At 39.4% G+C, this 16,427-nt stretch overlaps 1 protein-coding gene and 1 long non-coding RNA gene across 7 annotated transcripts in view; both read left to right on the top strand.

Moving 5' to 3' along the window:
* LOC144683762 (uncharacterized) overlaps positions 1-16,427 on the top strand; it is a 1,025,508-nt gene that overhangs the window by 475,333 nt on the left and 533,748 nt on the right. The gene's annotated exons all lie outside the window — the stretch shown is intronic.
* atp8a1 (ATPase phospholipid transporting 8A1) overlaps positions 1-16,427 on the top strand; it is a 488,126-nt gene that overhangs the window by 434,364 nt on the left and 37,335 nt on the right. For all 6 annotated transcript variants that reach the window (XR_013577307.1, XM_078546849.1, XM_078546831.1 and 3 more), the window contains one exon: positions 8,578-8,685. Coding sequence is in view for 5 of the 6 variants with exons in the window: in XM_078546849.1 (XP_078402975.1) it covers positions 8,578-8,685 (108 nt within the window). In the remaining variant the exon portion in view is untranslated. The remainder of the gene's footprint in view (positions 1-8,577; positions 8,686-16,427) is intronic.

Raw genomic sequence — 16,427 nt, 5'->3', positions numbered from 1 at the left:
ATAATATACTTCTTTTATGCTTCCTGCCACGGAAATTTCACATTTTCCTAAGCACTTCTCGGGGTGTGAAGCGACATTCCTATATGTTCCCAGCAGTAGTATCCAGTCTGCAGTATGACAGGAAGTATGTATAACACAATATGCCACACATTTGATATAGATATCTTGGGTGCTCAAACTCAGGGATTTCTTTATGCCTGAAGTTACTAGAAGCCCATTGTTGTTTTGAGTCTTCAAACTTAGCTGCATATAAAGCTTCTGTTTGCCCCAAAGGAAGTGTACATGCACAATCCATAAAGTGGTATCCAAACTTACCTTAATACAGAGAAATCACAATGCTGTTGATCAAGCTAGGGCTTAGGAATACTCAAGTGTGTGTAGAAATACTTATGAGGCTTAACCATCTAAACTCACCCAGCTTACCAGAATTCATCTAATGAAGGAATTGACTCCAACGTGTCTGAAATCAAACGGGGAAGACTCACACCCTTAAGTGACTGTCAGGCTGTGCAGATTGTGTTGGTGAATTGGTTGGCTAGTCAAATCATCCACAGTGCACAGTGGAGTACTGTAGATATGTTCTGGTTTGATCACCAGATTACAAGATCTCCTAGTGAAACTTGGTTTGATTCTGAACTTCCATTGGATCCTATCTTATATCCAGCTGATCCTGCTCATCTTACCCCAAGGGAATAATCACCTTAAGAATGTGCTGGTCTTGAAGAAAGTCTAGAATCATAGAAGAATCATAGGTTAGAGCACAGAAAGAGATTATTTGGCATGTTGAGACTGTGACAGCTCACTGCAAGAGCAATTTAGCTAGTACCACTCCCCTGGCCATTCCACAATGTCCCTGCAATGTACTTTCCCCTCAGGCGCTTATCCATTTCCCTTTTGAAGACCATGATCAAATCTGCATCCACCACCCTTCCAGGAAGTGCATTTTAGATCATATTCAATCACTTCATTAAAAATCCACCTTTTACTTTAAAATCTTAGTCCTCAGGTTCTCGACCTTTCCCACAATGGGCTCACTTTCTCTCTATCTGCTCTGTCTAGATCACTCATTATTTTGAGCACCTCCTACCAGAACTCTTCTCAACCTTCTCTTGCCTAAGAAGAGTGTCCCCAGCTTCTCCAATCTACTTGGGTAACTGAAATCCCTCATCCCTGGAATCATTCTCGAAAATCTTTTCTGCACCCTCTCTGAATCCTTCACATTCTTCTTAAAGTGCAGTGCCCAGAATTGGATACAATACTGCAGTTAAGGCCGAACCAGTGTATTGTAACCAGTGATGGACAAAAGATGAAAGAACTGAGCAATGATGAGAGATTCACTTAGCAATAGGGATGCTAGGGGATGATCTAGTTGTGGTCTTTAAAATAACAATAAAAACTGAGAGGGGGACAGGGAACAAGCCTTTTCTCTAGAAAGAGAAGTTTGGAAAAGAATAAATCTTAAATTTGAACTAAGCCAATTAAAAGGAAGTCCGGAAACTGCATCATGCATAAACGATTGTAAGAATGTGAAATGCACTGTCCAGTAAGCCGTAGTTGCAGAATCAATTGACAAACTTGAAAATAACTTACCTGGGGAGCAAGAGTAATCAGGGATTTGGAGCAAATGAAAGGAATTGGAATTTTTTTAAAAAGAGGTTAACAAAATGGCATCTCTTCCGCCTTCTGGAACTGTATTCTACTGCAGCATGTGTTTCAAAGATCTTGTCAACCTATGATTGTTGTCGCCTCAATGAAAATGCATTACCTCACTTTATTAGTTGCAGAGCCTGTTGGACAGGTAGTTTCCAGTTAGATGTTCTCATTCGCTATTAGACTATTTTCATTTTCTCAAATGAGGAATCACGCCCACAGGGTGCATGGGCTGAGAAATTAGGATTACAATGTTATAACTACAACTGCAGTCCATGTCCTTTTGAGAACAGCATCCCTGTCATGAATGCAGGATTGTGGAATTAGCTATCTCTGTGAGCTTTTCCCATTTATGTTAATCTCCTGCCCTACAGAAAGTTTGGTGTGAAAAAGCAAAGGCCACATCAATACCCCATACTGGTTAAGACTGCATAGTTCTAAACATTTGGCAGTTCCCCAAAAGGAAAAATATTCTTCAGGGAAATAGAATTTTGCCCACCCAGATCAAGACAATATACTCCTAGCATGGGTTAATTAACTTCTGCCTTTGTTTCATACACATACTCTCCAGGAAGTGCTCTACAGAACTAATGTGTACCAGGATTTTGGTTTATGGTGCTAAAAATATTCCATCAGTCCTTTATGTTCATTGCTGAAAAACTAAAGAGTCGCAAGAGCTCTAAAACCTTAGAAAATGTGTGCAGCCACCATCTCGTCTTTCCAGGAAAGTGCTCGCACTGTTTTTTTTTCCCTTTAATTAAAGGGAATATAGGTTTTGAATCCCTATGAAACCAGATTTTCTTGCACGAGATGATTTTCCCATCAGTATTTTATCTTCATTTATAGTTTCATGATGCACAGGGTTTCTGTCATATAACATTCAATGAACTTTCAATAAAATCCCTAATGTATGTTGCTGCAAACTAAAACGAAAAGCAGTATGGGATAAATGGAAACTTACATATATGCTTTTTTTTTAAAAAAAACTAAAAATGATCTTGTTGATTATTTTGGTTTGCAAATGCTATGAGATTTATAAGATCTACCTACTCAGATAAATGTAGTCATTTGTAACAAATTGTGAACATCTTACTTTCAGTAAAAGACAGCTATTCCCTATAAAACTTGGCTTCTTTGGGGGAATAAAACCAACTGCAGATTCTGAGATTCAGAAACAAAAGTACAAAGTGCTGAAAACATTTGAGTGAATCAATATTTGTGGAGAGAATGCATGCTAACATTGCAGATATAAAGACCTTCCTCAGAACTGGTAGATATTACGGATGCACAGAATTTAAAAAGGGACAGAATAAAGGGAACGGGAAAATATTCATGGATACAGACTCGAGTACAAGTGTGAAATGCTTAGGTGGAAGACAGATGGGTAAATGGCACTGATATTTCCTTGAGACAATACGAGGCATAATGAGGGATATCAAAGGAATTAAATACACATGAGACACAGAGAGCATATACATTTACTGCGTAAATGGATGTTAAAGCCGTTAGAATTGGAAGCATAAAAAACTGGCAAAGTAGAGCGGGCTACAGTAGACGAGGAGTTGGGAATGAAGCAACAGATTGACATCAAGGGTGCAAATTGCTCTGTCAGCACAATGTTCTGAAAAAAAGGGCCACCACCTCAAGTACCAGCCCATTTCCCACCTCAGCCAGCACACCCAGTGAAGCTGTGGCTAATGTCCAATGTTATTATCACAAAAGTCCGCGTTGAGACTGGGGAACTGCAAAGTACCTCATGCTGTTCCTTTATTCTGTTAACTCTTTAAATTATGTTCTTCTGTAATATTTTCAGTTCCAACAATGGGCCTACAATTGAAATGTTACCTCTCCACAGATACTGATGATCAGCTGGGTGCTCCCAGTTGTTCTAGAATTGCTTAAGGCAGCCACCAACACATTCTTGCATACTTTCATTCTAAAACATTAGAGTATAATAGCAATATACTTATTCTTTATTAGTAAAGATATATACAGAGTTGGATTGCCAGATCTAAGCTGAAACTTCTTCCTTTGTCATTGGTTCTCCCTATTTTAACTAATTTCTTTTTACAGTTTGAATATCTTCCCTTGTTACTGTGATGGGTGGGTGTGTGACCAGGATGCATTGATGTGAACTAGGAAAAGAATCACAATCTAGTGATCTCAGGCAGCTTTTATTGCATTCTTTCATGGGATGTGAGCATTTATTGCCCATCCCAAATTGCCCTTGAGAAGGAGGTGGTGAGGCGCCTTCTTGAACTGCTGTAATTCATGTGGTATAGGGACAAACATAGTACTGATAGGGAGGGAATTCCAGGATTTTGAACCAACAACAGTGAAGGAACAGCGGTATAGTTCCAAATCTGGATGGTGTGTGGCGTGGCGGAGAACTTGAAAGTGGTGTTGTTCCCATGCATCTGCTGTCCTTGTTCTTCTTGCTGGCAGAGGTAGTAGGTTAGGAAGGTGCTGTTGAAGGAAGTTTGGTGAGTTGCTACAGTACATCTTGTAGATTGTACACACTGTTGCCACTGTACCTAGGTGATGGAGGGAGTGAATGTTGAAGGTGATGGACAGGTTGCCAATCAAGCGGGATGTTTTGTCCTGGACAGTGGTGAGCAAGGAGCTGCACTCATCCAGGCAAGTGGAGAGTATTCCTTCACACTCTTGACTTGTGCCTTGTAGGTGGTAAATAGGCTTTGGGGAGTTAGGAAGTGAGTTACTCGCCACAGATTTCCCAGCCTCTGACCTCCTCTACAGTATTTGTACGGCTGGTCCAGTTACATTTATAGTCAGGATGTTGATAGTTGGGGATTCAGCAATGGCAATGCCATTGAATGTCAAGGGGAAATGGTTGGATTCTCTCTTGTTGGAAATGGTCATTGTCTGGCACTTGTGTGGTGTGAATGTTACTTGTCATTTTATCAGCCCAAGCCGGAATGTTGTCCTTCTGCAAATGAACACGGACTGCTTCAGTATCTGAGGCATCGCGAATTATGCTGAATATTGTGCAATCATCAGCAAACATCCCAACTTCTGACCTTTTTTACGTTATGTCAATTTATTTGACAATTCTAACAAATAACTCCATACCAGCAAGAGAGTCCAATAAAAAGCTCATCTAAACCAGATGGGCAAGGCTTCGGGACACTGACACACCCCCTCCTTCCCCCAGTTACATCTCTCCCATACTGCCATCCAGATCCCAAGGAAGCGAATCAGTATCCCTCCGGCAAACTCCAGAAGCCCGGCTGTGTGTAGTCTCACCCATCCTCAAATGCCAAATTGATGGAAGGAAAGTCATTGTTGAAGCAGCTGAAGATGGTTGGGTGATTAAGGTGATTGAGCTAACAGGGTGTTCTCAATACAAATTCACATTTACACACTCACATTGCCGTCTACCTCGTCTTCAGACTGTTGACAGGAACTTCAATTTCTGTGCAAAAAAGATTAACTTCCATGTACTTTGAGAAAAGTTACAAAGTTAGGTGGCATTAGGGTTGAATTTGCAGTTAGGGGTGAATTTGCATACCATCTTTAATGAAAAGGATATCACTTTGCTGTATGGTTGAAGCTAGTTTGTAAATAGTCCAATTGAATTGATGTGCAGGCTCAAAATTTTAAATCCAGTACTGTAGGTGGTTTGAGACCCAACCTGTAATGTGAATATGGACTTCTGATTCTTCTGAACATATGAGTTAGGAGTAGGAGTAGGCCATTTGGCCCCTAGAGCCTGCTCTACCATACAATGAGACCATGGCTGATCTGATTGTGGCCTCAACTCCACATTCAGCTTACCCCATTAACCTACTCCCTTGTTAGTCAAGGGTTGGGTCCCAAATGGAAATGTTGAGTAAAAGTTAAAGATAATATATTTTTTAATCAAACCTAAAACCATCCCTCAAGCATATAAACTAACTGATACAAAGTTAAGTGGCGGGGGGGGGGGGGTTGCAGGAACAGCAACACCTGTGAGGACATATTGAGAAGGCTGCTATTTTAAAAATATGCATATGGGATGCTTGGCTTTATTAATGATAGGAATAGAGTACAAAAGCAGGGAGGTGTGCTGAAACTTATAAAACACTGGTTAGTATTAGGTTGAATTCTGGGTACCATACTTTAGGAAGGTTGTCAAGGCTTTGAAGAGCGCACAGAAGAGATTTACCAGAATGGTACTAGAGGTGAGGGACTTCATTTATATGGAGAGACTGGAGAAACTGGAATTATTCTCCTTAGGGCAGAGAAGGTTAAGAGGAGATTTGATAGAGGTGCTCAAAATCATGAATGTTTTTGATAGAGTAAGTAAGGAGAAACTGCTTCCAGTGGCAAAAGGGTCAGTAACCGGAGGAGATAGATTTAAGGTGATTGGCAAAGGAACCAATGGTGCTTTGAGGAAACACTTCTTTTTTTACACCAGAAAAGCCATGGTGGAAGAGATTGAATAATATTTACAAAGAGAATTCGATTAATACTTGAAGGGAAAAAATTTACAGGACTACAGAGAAAGAGCAGGTCTACCTGGGATGACTCTTTCAAAGAGCTGGCACAGGCACAATGGGTTGAATGGGCTCTTTTTGTGCTGTATCATTCCATGAAGTAATTATGCAATTACTCCTGGAGATAACATTAACAAGAAAAAATATTCATTACCTCCAAAATTGACACAACATTTGTGTGCCTATGCTGTGACCTAATGCAGTTGTCACCAAACAGATTAATTCCATCAAACTTGGATCATGTTTTGTCAGTGACTACCATGTGAAGGCACTGTAAGACTGTGTTTTTAACGTTGCCTTAAGTAACCCCAGTAGATCTAAGTATTATTTCTTGGAGGAGATGGAAAACCTTTCCTTTGAAGAATTATGATTTACGTGTTGCTTGACTGTTTTTTGTTGAAGATGGAAGAATTTCATGAATAGAGAGCAATGAATTATCTAAACAACAAAAAGAGTGCAAGGATATTTTACCAAAATACTAAGAAGCTGGACACTCGAGCACAATCTGCCATCCAGCCTTCAATTTGACTGTCATGTTCACCATAGGTGTTCAGGTAGATTTTATATGTTACTAGAGGCACAGAACTCCTTGTGCTGGGAGTGCATGTTGAGAATTAAAGCACCTAATGTCATAAAGCTCACTAAAATTTCCAGTTCATTTTAATGAATGGAAAATATGGAGATCCACAGACGACTGTACCCAAATTCTTCATGTATGATCCTGCTGTATAAAGTGCTGTGCTGGGAGAATGAGTTTATAAAATCCATCCTTGAAATGTTTTGCACTGCAGTGATATACTTTCTTGGTAAATTCTGTGCGTATTGTTAGAGGCTTTTTTTTGTACTCTTTCACAGGATGTGGACATTGCTGGCTAACCAGCATTTTTATTGCCCACCCCTCACTGCCCTTGAGAAGGTAGTGGTAAATTGCCTTCTTGAACTGCAGCAGTCCATGTTGTGTTCTGGATGGTGTCAAGCTTCTTGAGTGTTGTTGGAGCTGCACTCATCCAGGCAAGTGGAGAGTATTCCATCATACTCCTAACTTGTGCATTGTAGATGGTGGACAGGCTTTAGGGGAGTCAGGAGGAGAGTTACTCGCCGCAGGATTCCTAGCGTCTGACCTGCTCTTGCGGCCACAGTATTTATATGGCTAGTCTAGTTCAGTTTCTGGTCAATGGTAATCCCCAGGATGTTGATAGTAGCTATCTTGTATTTATGGCAACAAAAAACCAAACTACTGTAAATGCTGGAAATCTGAAATAAAAACAAAAAACAAAGGAAATACCCAGCAGGTCTGGCAACATCTGTGAAGAGAGAAACAGAGTTAACATTTCAGGTCAATGGACCAGTTCTGAGGAAAGATCATCAACTTGAATTGTTAACGCTTGTTTTTTTCCCAAAGTTGCCAGCAGACCTGATGAGTATCTCCATTTATTGTAATTATGGTCCCCCGTTTTGGATTTTCCCACAAGTGGAAACATTGCTTCCACATCTCCCCTGTCTGGCGAATCATGATCTTAAAGACAGCTAACAGTCACCCTGAAGTCAGCTCTTTTCTAAAGAATAAGGACTCAAACCAGTGCAACCTTTGGCAATAGCTATAACCTCTTCATTCTGGCACCATCGTTGTAAATCTTTTCTGCACTTTGTCCAGCACTTCTATGTCTTTTTTACAGTATGGAGACAAGAACTGTGTGCAATACCCCATTGGTGTACACTAGTTGGTTTCTTAGTAAATTAAGTATTTCTTGATATGAAGAAATTTTAAAACATACTTAACTACTGCCTGTACAGCTAAAAAAAATGCTATTGCAGAGCCTTCCCTAACCAGTGCAATTTACAGAATGTCACAATTTCAACCTCGTGTTATGACTTGATAAGGGCAAATTGAATTTTAATCCTGTGGAAAAGTTCACAATATGAATGTAAGTTGTTTGGGGTTTAACTCACTTATATTTAAAATTCTCCAATCTTTCACGTTGGTTCAACCAGTTCCATTCAATTGTACTAAATGCTGCTGATAAAACTGCACTTCATGTTTAAAATTTCACTACAAATTGTGACCAGATAAAAATCATCCCGCTGCGCACCTACAACTAGCAAATAAAATTTAACAACTTGGATATCAACACTGATGAAAGCACAAGTATATTGTCAAATTTTGTTACAATTGACTTAGATGTGTTTCATTAGACTATAATTTAAGACTATTGTGACGTTTAAATGTTATGTCAAAGAATGAGTACTGCTAATCGGAACTTCAAATTAACGCCAAAGCATGACATAGACATTTTTAATATTATGCCTGCATTATAAGCACACTATATTGATATTGGTCCATCAGTAACACTGTGTATAATTTTACTCCACAATCTATCACTGAGTGCTTGGTAACAGACCTTGATATCTTGATTTCTCCCCCCCCAACCAGTTTAGTCATGTGGCTATCTGGGGCAGTATCGGACTGTGGGTGGTGCTTTTTGGAATCTACTCATCTCTGTGGCCTGCAATTCCACTGGCTCCTGACATATCTGGAGAGGTACTTATTTATATCTTGTTAGATATTTACACTGAACTTATGTTGGGAGGGGGTGGGAAAGCATCTGATGATGTCCAAGTGCACTGTATGTTGGCTTTAATTTATGTTGTTACAGTTGTCAGATTAGTGATTAATCATCCATCTGTGAAAGAGTCTTTCCCATTTGCAAAATGACCAAAATGGATGTCATTTGAAGACTATGATAATCCAATTACAGGATGATCTGAAGAATTGTGTGGTTAACACTGGTAATGAGAATATGTTTTATTAGAAATTAAGGTTTTACTGAAGCCTTTGTCAAGTGTAAAAATGCACCAGCTTTGACTGGGTGTAGGAATATATAGAAGAGTATTACCTAAAATATTTTATTAAGATTTTCTGTTCTATTTTGCTGCAACCATGAAACTGCTATTTACCCGAGTTGCAATTTAATATTAATGTAAATCATATAATTTGTTTGTAGCAGATGTTCCCATCTTTTAGCCCTTATAGTTTTTGTCACAGTATAAGATTCCATTGAAAGCTAGTTTCAATGTTGGCAATTGTTCTGTGGGTAACAGTATTGTGTGGTGTGGACCGAAGATTCCTGTTCTGTGCTATCTTAGCTAATCTCAACCAGGATGGTACAGTTTGGCTTCATCTTGAAGCCTAGGAAGAGGAAAGAAAATGTATATGTAATCAGCTAGGGTTCCTACTTCTGTATCCACTGGCTTATGCTGAAAAATACATGTTCATGCAACAGGGAGGTACCTCATCTGTTGAGAGGATAGTAATTTTATTCACTGTCACAGAGTGTGTCACTCTCTCCTTCCTATAATTTTAAAATTCTTACTGTGCCTATGTATGTTTTATATGGTAATCTTTTTAAGATAAAATTTGGGGCATGCATGTTTAAGGAATCACCTAGATATTGCTTTTGATTACCAGATTTCTATGGAATCTTCTAACCTACTTTTATTCTTGTGCATTGCTTTTAACTTATGCTAGAAATCCAGCAGTTAAATTTCTGCATTCCCAATTACACATTAGGCTTGTAAAATCCTATCTAATGACTTCACTGGCTTTCAAATGATCATGTCCATGCAAATATAACCATTTTGTATCTTGATATTTCCAAGTAACTGATACCAGTATGTGGTCACTATGATCTATAGATAACTAACATCCAAAGTTGTTTATTAAAATTTTGCGCAAAGCACAAGTTAAGATGCATTGGAACAAAATCTGCAATAAAAACAATAGATCAATATCACAACAGCTAGAAACAAAAGTGTAGAAGTGTTATGAAAGACGTGAAGATTAAATGATTTGATATGCACTTTGGCTGTAAAATATTTAGTGTAGTCAGCATTCTGCCTCTATTACTGGTTTGTGACAGCTGCAGGCATTATATCGTCCTGAAATAACATAAACTAGACTCACCCTTGTCTTTTCAGTCTTGTTTAATGAAGTGCTTAACTGTCACTGACTTCTGTTTGCTGATGACTGCATAGTGACTTGTTTTCATTTTGTTGCATGCAAGAGACAATGTAAACAGCATTTTAGAGGGGGAGGAGGATTTAGATCAGAGGTGAAATAAGGCAATATTTTCAGGGAAATATTGCCCACTTGCAATGTCTTCCACTCATTATTAAATATCAATTTCACCAGAAAATGCTGAACTGTGCTGCCAAGCTCTGTAATTGATGTATGTCAATACGCCTCTTGACCGATGAGGGAATTATTTTATATTATTACAGTGTGGAGAAACATAACCATAATTTCATACTATTTACTTTTCATTTTGCACTAATATTTATAAAGCACAACATTTGTTTAAACTATCTTGTAAAGCAGTAGATATCTCATGAAGCACAAGTGTACCAAACCAAATATTCTTTTGATTTGATGTGTATTAAATGACAATTTGCTCCAGGCACCTCGGTCTTTTGCGGTTATACAATATTTTTAGCAACCCTATCTTTTATCTAGATACATGACTAGATGTTTAGAAAGGTCTTGGAAAGACTGATACCAATGGGAATAATTTACTTAAAACACAAATGAAACAAACCATAAATGAAAGTAACCAAAATATTTTTCAGAGAAATCCTTCTCAAACGAAATTAAACTCTCAGATTATGATTTTATTGACATTCCAATGGTGAGTGAGATGTGTAAATAATTTTTTTAAATGGCTAATTCTCTTTCATCACAGCAATGAATGAGACTGGGGAGCTAGATGCATAGGTGTGGAAAAAATATTAACCCTCCTAACCATCCTGCATACAAGTATGCCTCTTGTGGCTAAATATTAAGCAGCATTAGTAGCATTTGTGAGGGAGAATAATCCTGCTTTCCCTGGCTAAATTGGGAACAATTCCCCGAGGGAGGGAAATGATGAAAGGATTATTATCAAAATCAAGGATCAGATTAACCATACCTTCAGAAATCAATGCCATGTATGATGAATCATCTTTAGTTAATAAATGCACTACAAGTACAACATTTGTAACTTCAGGTACTTTATCCAAGTTGAGTTTACTCAATTGTTAAAGCAGTACTGTAGACATCAAAGTATAACACTGTTACAATTTCAAACTCTAATCTGCATCTGTATTGCGGTCTTTTCTGTGTGTTTAATAACCTTGGAGGATCCAGAAATCCATTGAAGGTTTTAACAATGTCATAAAATGTTGTTTGTTGCAGAGAATTCAAATCTGGCAATTCTATAAATCTAAGTCTGCTGTTTGTCACTGTCATTAGAATCAATGACATAGGGAGTATCTCAAGCTAATGATAATCATCAAAGCAATGAAATTGCATTTTGCTCTGAAGAGCTTTAATTAGTTTGATTTCTTTTCCTGTCTATGCACATTCCAGCAAAGTACCATATATTCTGGAAGTAAATGTTAAAATGGGTATTTTGCACCAGTTCTCATAACATAGCTAACGTTTGTATTCATGAATGTGACCACATGGGAGTGAGGATTTCACTGAATTTGTTGGTAGCTCAAGCTTTTAAGCTAAAGAAACACACTCAACATTACAAAAATTGTATGACTGGTGGTTTTATTTATTTTCCTTTTATGCCCAGGACTAAGGCTTTCTTTGCTTTCCTTTTGTGAATACAGTCAATGTGAAGATCTCAACTTGTGTTTTGCAATGCCCTTGCGTTTATATTATCAATAATTCATTTAATGTGTTTTTGAGACCTTGCTGCTAAATTAGGCGTAGAATTTGCTCAAATTTGTACAACTGCCATCAAATTTACCAGATTAAAATTCAGTCATTGCATATGGCACACATGAATGACTAGAATATTTACTACTCTGAGTTCGCAGTTTGGCATAATATGCATTTTTTTAAATGTAGAAAATGTTTCTCGCAATACAACATTTTTTCCTGGTCGTAATAAAAGGTAAGAATGAGGGCCAAGCACCAAATACTCTCTCATTTTTATTCATTGAATGGCAGAGCAGGTTCGATGGGCCGAATGGCCTACTTCTGCTCCTATATCTTATGATCGTTCACATTTTATCCCTGAAGTCTAAATGAATCAATATTTTCTCTCTCTAAATATCATGTTTCTGAATGTCATGTGAAGTGTCATATTTATTTGCCTACAATAATCTCAGTATGACACTAAAAGAATGACTGATTTACTAACTGAAATAATTCAATCTAAAATTCTTTGTATCTACATGGGTATGAAATAAAATTTACTTCAATTGTTGTGGACGTGTTTTGAGGAAACGCCATGAAAAAAATAAAAGCTAAACTCCTAATCTGAGCAGCTGTCATGTTGTATAGACAGCAGACTTGTTGTTTTCCCTCTGGGGCCTATGGGCCTTCAAAACACCAAGCTTTGTGACTCTATGATTTCTGATCCCTTGTGAATCCCCCTGGGAGCTACTTTTGTGACAGAATCCATTTGAAGGGGCTAAGGCCTAGAGAAGAAACTTGGCATGGACCACAAATCTCACACATTAGGAACAATTTGTAAACTACGCACAGAGGCAGCCAGGGCCTGTCCCCAGAACAGGCTGTCCCTGTTATCGGCATTATTTGAAAGGGATCACTTTTCTGTTTCCCAGATGATTTGCCTGTGTGTAGAGGGATGTGAAAAGTTAGAAACAAAAATGGTTTCTACACAGTGTCGGGGTGGTTTGGTGGTGGGGGGGGGCGGTGGTGGGGGGTGGGGGGGGAGCTTTTGTGCAGAAAGGAAGGAAATACCTCTGGGATTTTATTTTTCCTTCGTACAAAATACAAAGAAACTCTCTGTTTTCAATACGAATGTGAGCTTTAAATCTTTGAGCTTTGGATTACCTCTGGAGTACAAAATCTGACAGGCTTTCAAATATAAAATAAAAAACTTTGTCTTTTTAATTCATTTTGATCACTTCCAAAGGCACTGAGATTTGAATAGTGGATCCCAATTGTCCTCACTTCACAACTGAAATTAGAATAGTTACGATTAACTCGGCACCGGACAAGTTCAACATTCTTTGGCTTAATCACAGAATAGAATCACCAGCTCCATGTAGACTGCATGACCTTAAACATCCTGCATTATTTGTAAAATAATATAACCCTCTAAACAAAAATGTCATTAAAAATAATTAATATGTATTTTTCCTTACTACGAAACAATTCTGTTGACGGAAATTGGGAAATTATCTTCAGAATCATAAAATGAAAGGAAACCAGTACTTGCCTTCTAAAACGTTGCAAGGGAATTGCAGGTAACTACTGTGATGAACCTTGTCAAAAAAAATTAAATATTCTTAAATAAATTTTAATTGGCACCAAATAGTAAACAAGTTTGAAAATCACAAATGTGTTATAATTAGTGGTCAATGGAGTTGTACAATAACTGTATGTCACGTGAATTTTAAGCACATTCTCACTGTTTCCAATATTAAAATGCACATAAGTGCCAATTATTATTTTGGTTGCATACTTCTATTATGTTGCCTGTTTGAATACCTTATGGTGGACTTTGCCACTCCTGTTGGCGGCGGGCACGTTTGGCAGCGTGAGCAGATGGTGGGAAGGCCAAAACTTGGTTTTATGTTATCATGAAACCAGTCAGTGATCGTCCACTCCACCCGCGTTTCCCACCGCCGCATGTCATAAACCTAATTTCAGTACTTTAACATCTGTTAGGAACTAGGGATAGTTTAAGTAAGTTATATTTGTATTTGTGGGTGTTAGGAATGAAGTTTAATATGAGTTTCTGTATTGGTGTGTTAAGAAAAGGGGAAAACTTAAGTTTTAGTTTCACTTTTAAAGATGCCTGCATTTTAGTGAGATTTTATGACTCGCGAAGGGGAATTAAAACAAACAAGGTAGAAAAAAAACTGTGCTGTTGCCTAGCAAGAGGGGTCCAGAGAGGGATGCCCCCTCCCCCCACGCACGCACGCACAAATGCAAACAAAACACACACACAACATAAAACACACACACACAAAACAAAACACACACAAATGCAAACGAAACACACAAACGCACACAAAACACACAACACACACACAAAACAACACGGGCACACACACACACAACGAAACTCACACGCACACACACACCACAAAACGAAATACACACACACACACCACAAAACGAAACACACACACACACACCACAAAACGAAACACACACACACACCACAAAACGAAACACACACACACACACACACACACCACACCACAAAACGAAACACACACACACACACCACAAAACGAAACACACACACACACACCACAAAACGAAACACACACACACACCACAAAACGAAACACACACACACACACACCACAAAACGAAACACACACACACACCACAAAACGAAACACACACACACACACACACACACCACAAAACGAAACACACACACACACACACCACAAAACGAAACACACACACCACAAAACGAAACACACACACCACAAAACGAAACACACACACACCACAAAACGAAACACACACACGCCACAAAACGAAACACACACACGCCACAAAACGAAACACACACACGCCACAAAATGAAACACACACACGCCACAAAACGAAACACACACACGCCACAAAACGAAACACACACACACCACAAAACGAAACACACACATGCCACAAAACGAAACACACACACGCCACAAAACGAAACACACACACGCCACAAAACGAAACACACACACGCCACAAAACGAAACACACATACGCCACAAAACGAAACACACACACGCCACAAAACGAAACACGCACACAATGACACACACACACGCCGAAAGAGGATCGCGTTCAGTTGGTCAGTATGCTCTAAAGTTGAAAGGAGTTGCCAGCAGGAGCAGCATAGAAGACGGACAGATAGCAAGCCCCAAACCAAAGTTGAAGCCAGCTGCCAGGAGAGGCTGGAAACAGTAGAGAGAACTGCAGAGGAAGCAGGTTTCCCCAAAGAACAGAAGAAAGAAGGCCCCAAGACCACCTTCTGGCCAAAGGAAATTGACAGGAACCTGGAGACGGTCCTGTTAAGTGAATTTAAGAGTGAGGAGCAGAGAAAGGCTTCCAGCTTAAAGGGAGAAGTTGCAGGATGCAGATCGCAGAATCACAGTGCAGAAGAGGCCCTTCGGCCCATCGAGTCTGCACCGACACATGAGAAACACCTGACCTACCTACCTAATCCCATTTACCAGCACTTGGCCCATAGCTTTGAATGTTATGACGTGCCAAGTGCTCATCCAGGTACTTTTTAAAGGATGTGAGGCAACCCGCCTCCACCACCCTCCCAGGCAGTGCATTCCAGACCGTCACCACCCCCTGGGTAAAAAAGTTGTTCCTCACATCCCCCCCTGAACCTCCTGCCCCTCACCTTGAACTTATGCCCCCTTGTGACTGACCCTTTAACTAAGAGCTGCTCCCTATCCACCTTGTCCCTCATAATCTTGTACACCGCGATCAGGTCGCCCCTCAGTCTTCTCTGCTCCAACAAAAACAACCCAAGTCTTTCCAACCTCTCTTCATAACTTAAATGTTTCATCCCAGGCAACATCCTGGTGAATCTCCTCTGCACCCCCTCCAGTGCAATCACATCCTTCCTATAATGTGGCAACCAGAACTGCACACAGTACTCCAGCTGTGGCCTCACCAAGGTTCTATAAACTCCAACCTGACCTCCCTACTTTTGTAATCTATGCCTCGATTGATAAAGGCAAGTATCCCATATGCCTTTTTCACCACCCCACTAACATGCCCCTTTGTTCCTCAGAACTTCCTAGTGCCATGCCGTTCATTAAATACTTCCTTGTCAAATTACTCCTTCCAAAATGTATCACCCCACACTTTTCAGGGTTAAATTCCATCTGCCACTTATCTGCCCCTTTGACCATCCCGTCTATATCTTCCTGTAGCCCAAGACCCTCAACCTCACTGTTAACCACCCGACAAACCTTTGTGTCATCCGCAAACTTACTAATCCTACCCACCACATAGTCATCTATGTCGTTTATATATATGACAAATAATAGGGGACCGAGCACAGATCCCTGTGGTACGCCACTGAACACTGGCTTCCAGTCACTAAAGCATCCTTCTGACATCACCCTCTGCCTCCTACAACTAAGCCAATTTTGAATCCACCTTATCAAATTACCCTGTATCCCATGTGCCTTTGTCTTCTTTATAAATCTCCCATGTTTGTCAAAGGCTTTGCTGAAATCCATATAAACTACATCAACTGCACTACCCCCATCTACACACCTGGTCAC

The sequence above is a fragment of the Cetorhinus maximus genome, chromosome 1 (assembly GCF_964194155.1).
Source record: "Cetorhinus maximus chromosome 1, sCetMax3.hap1.1, whole genome shotgun sequence".
Lineage (NCBI taxonomy): Eukaryota > Metazoa > Chordata > Chondrichthyes > Lamniformes > Cetorhinidae > Cetorhinus > Cetorhinus maximus.
Note: the sequence above shows the minus strand (reverse complement) of the source record. Positions and strands in the feature narration are given on the sequence as shown.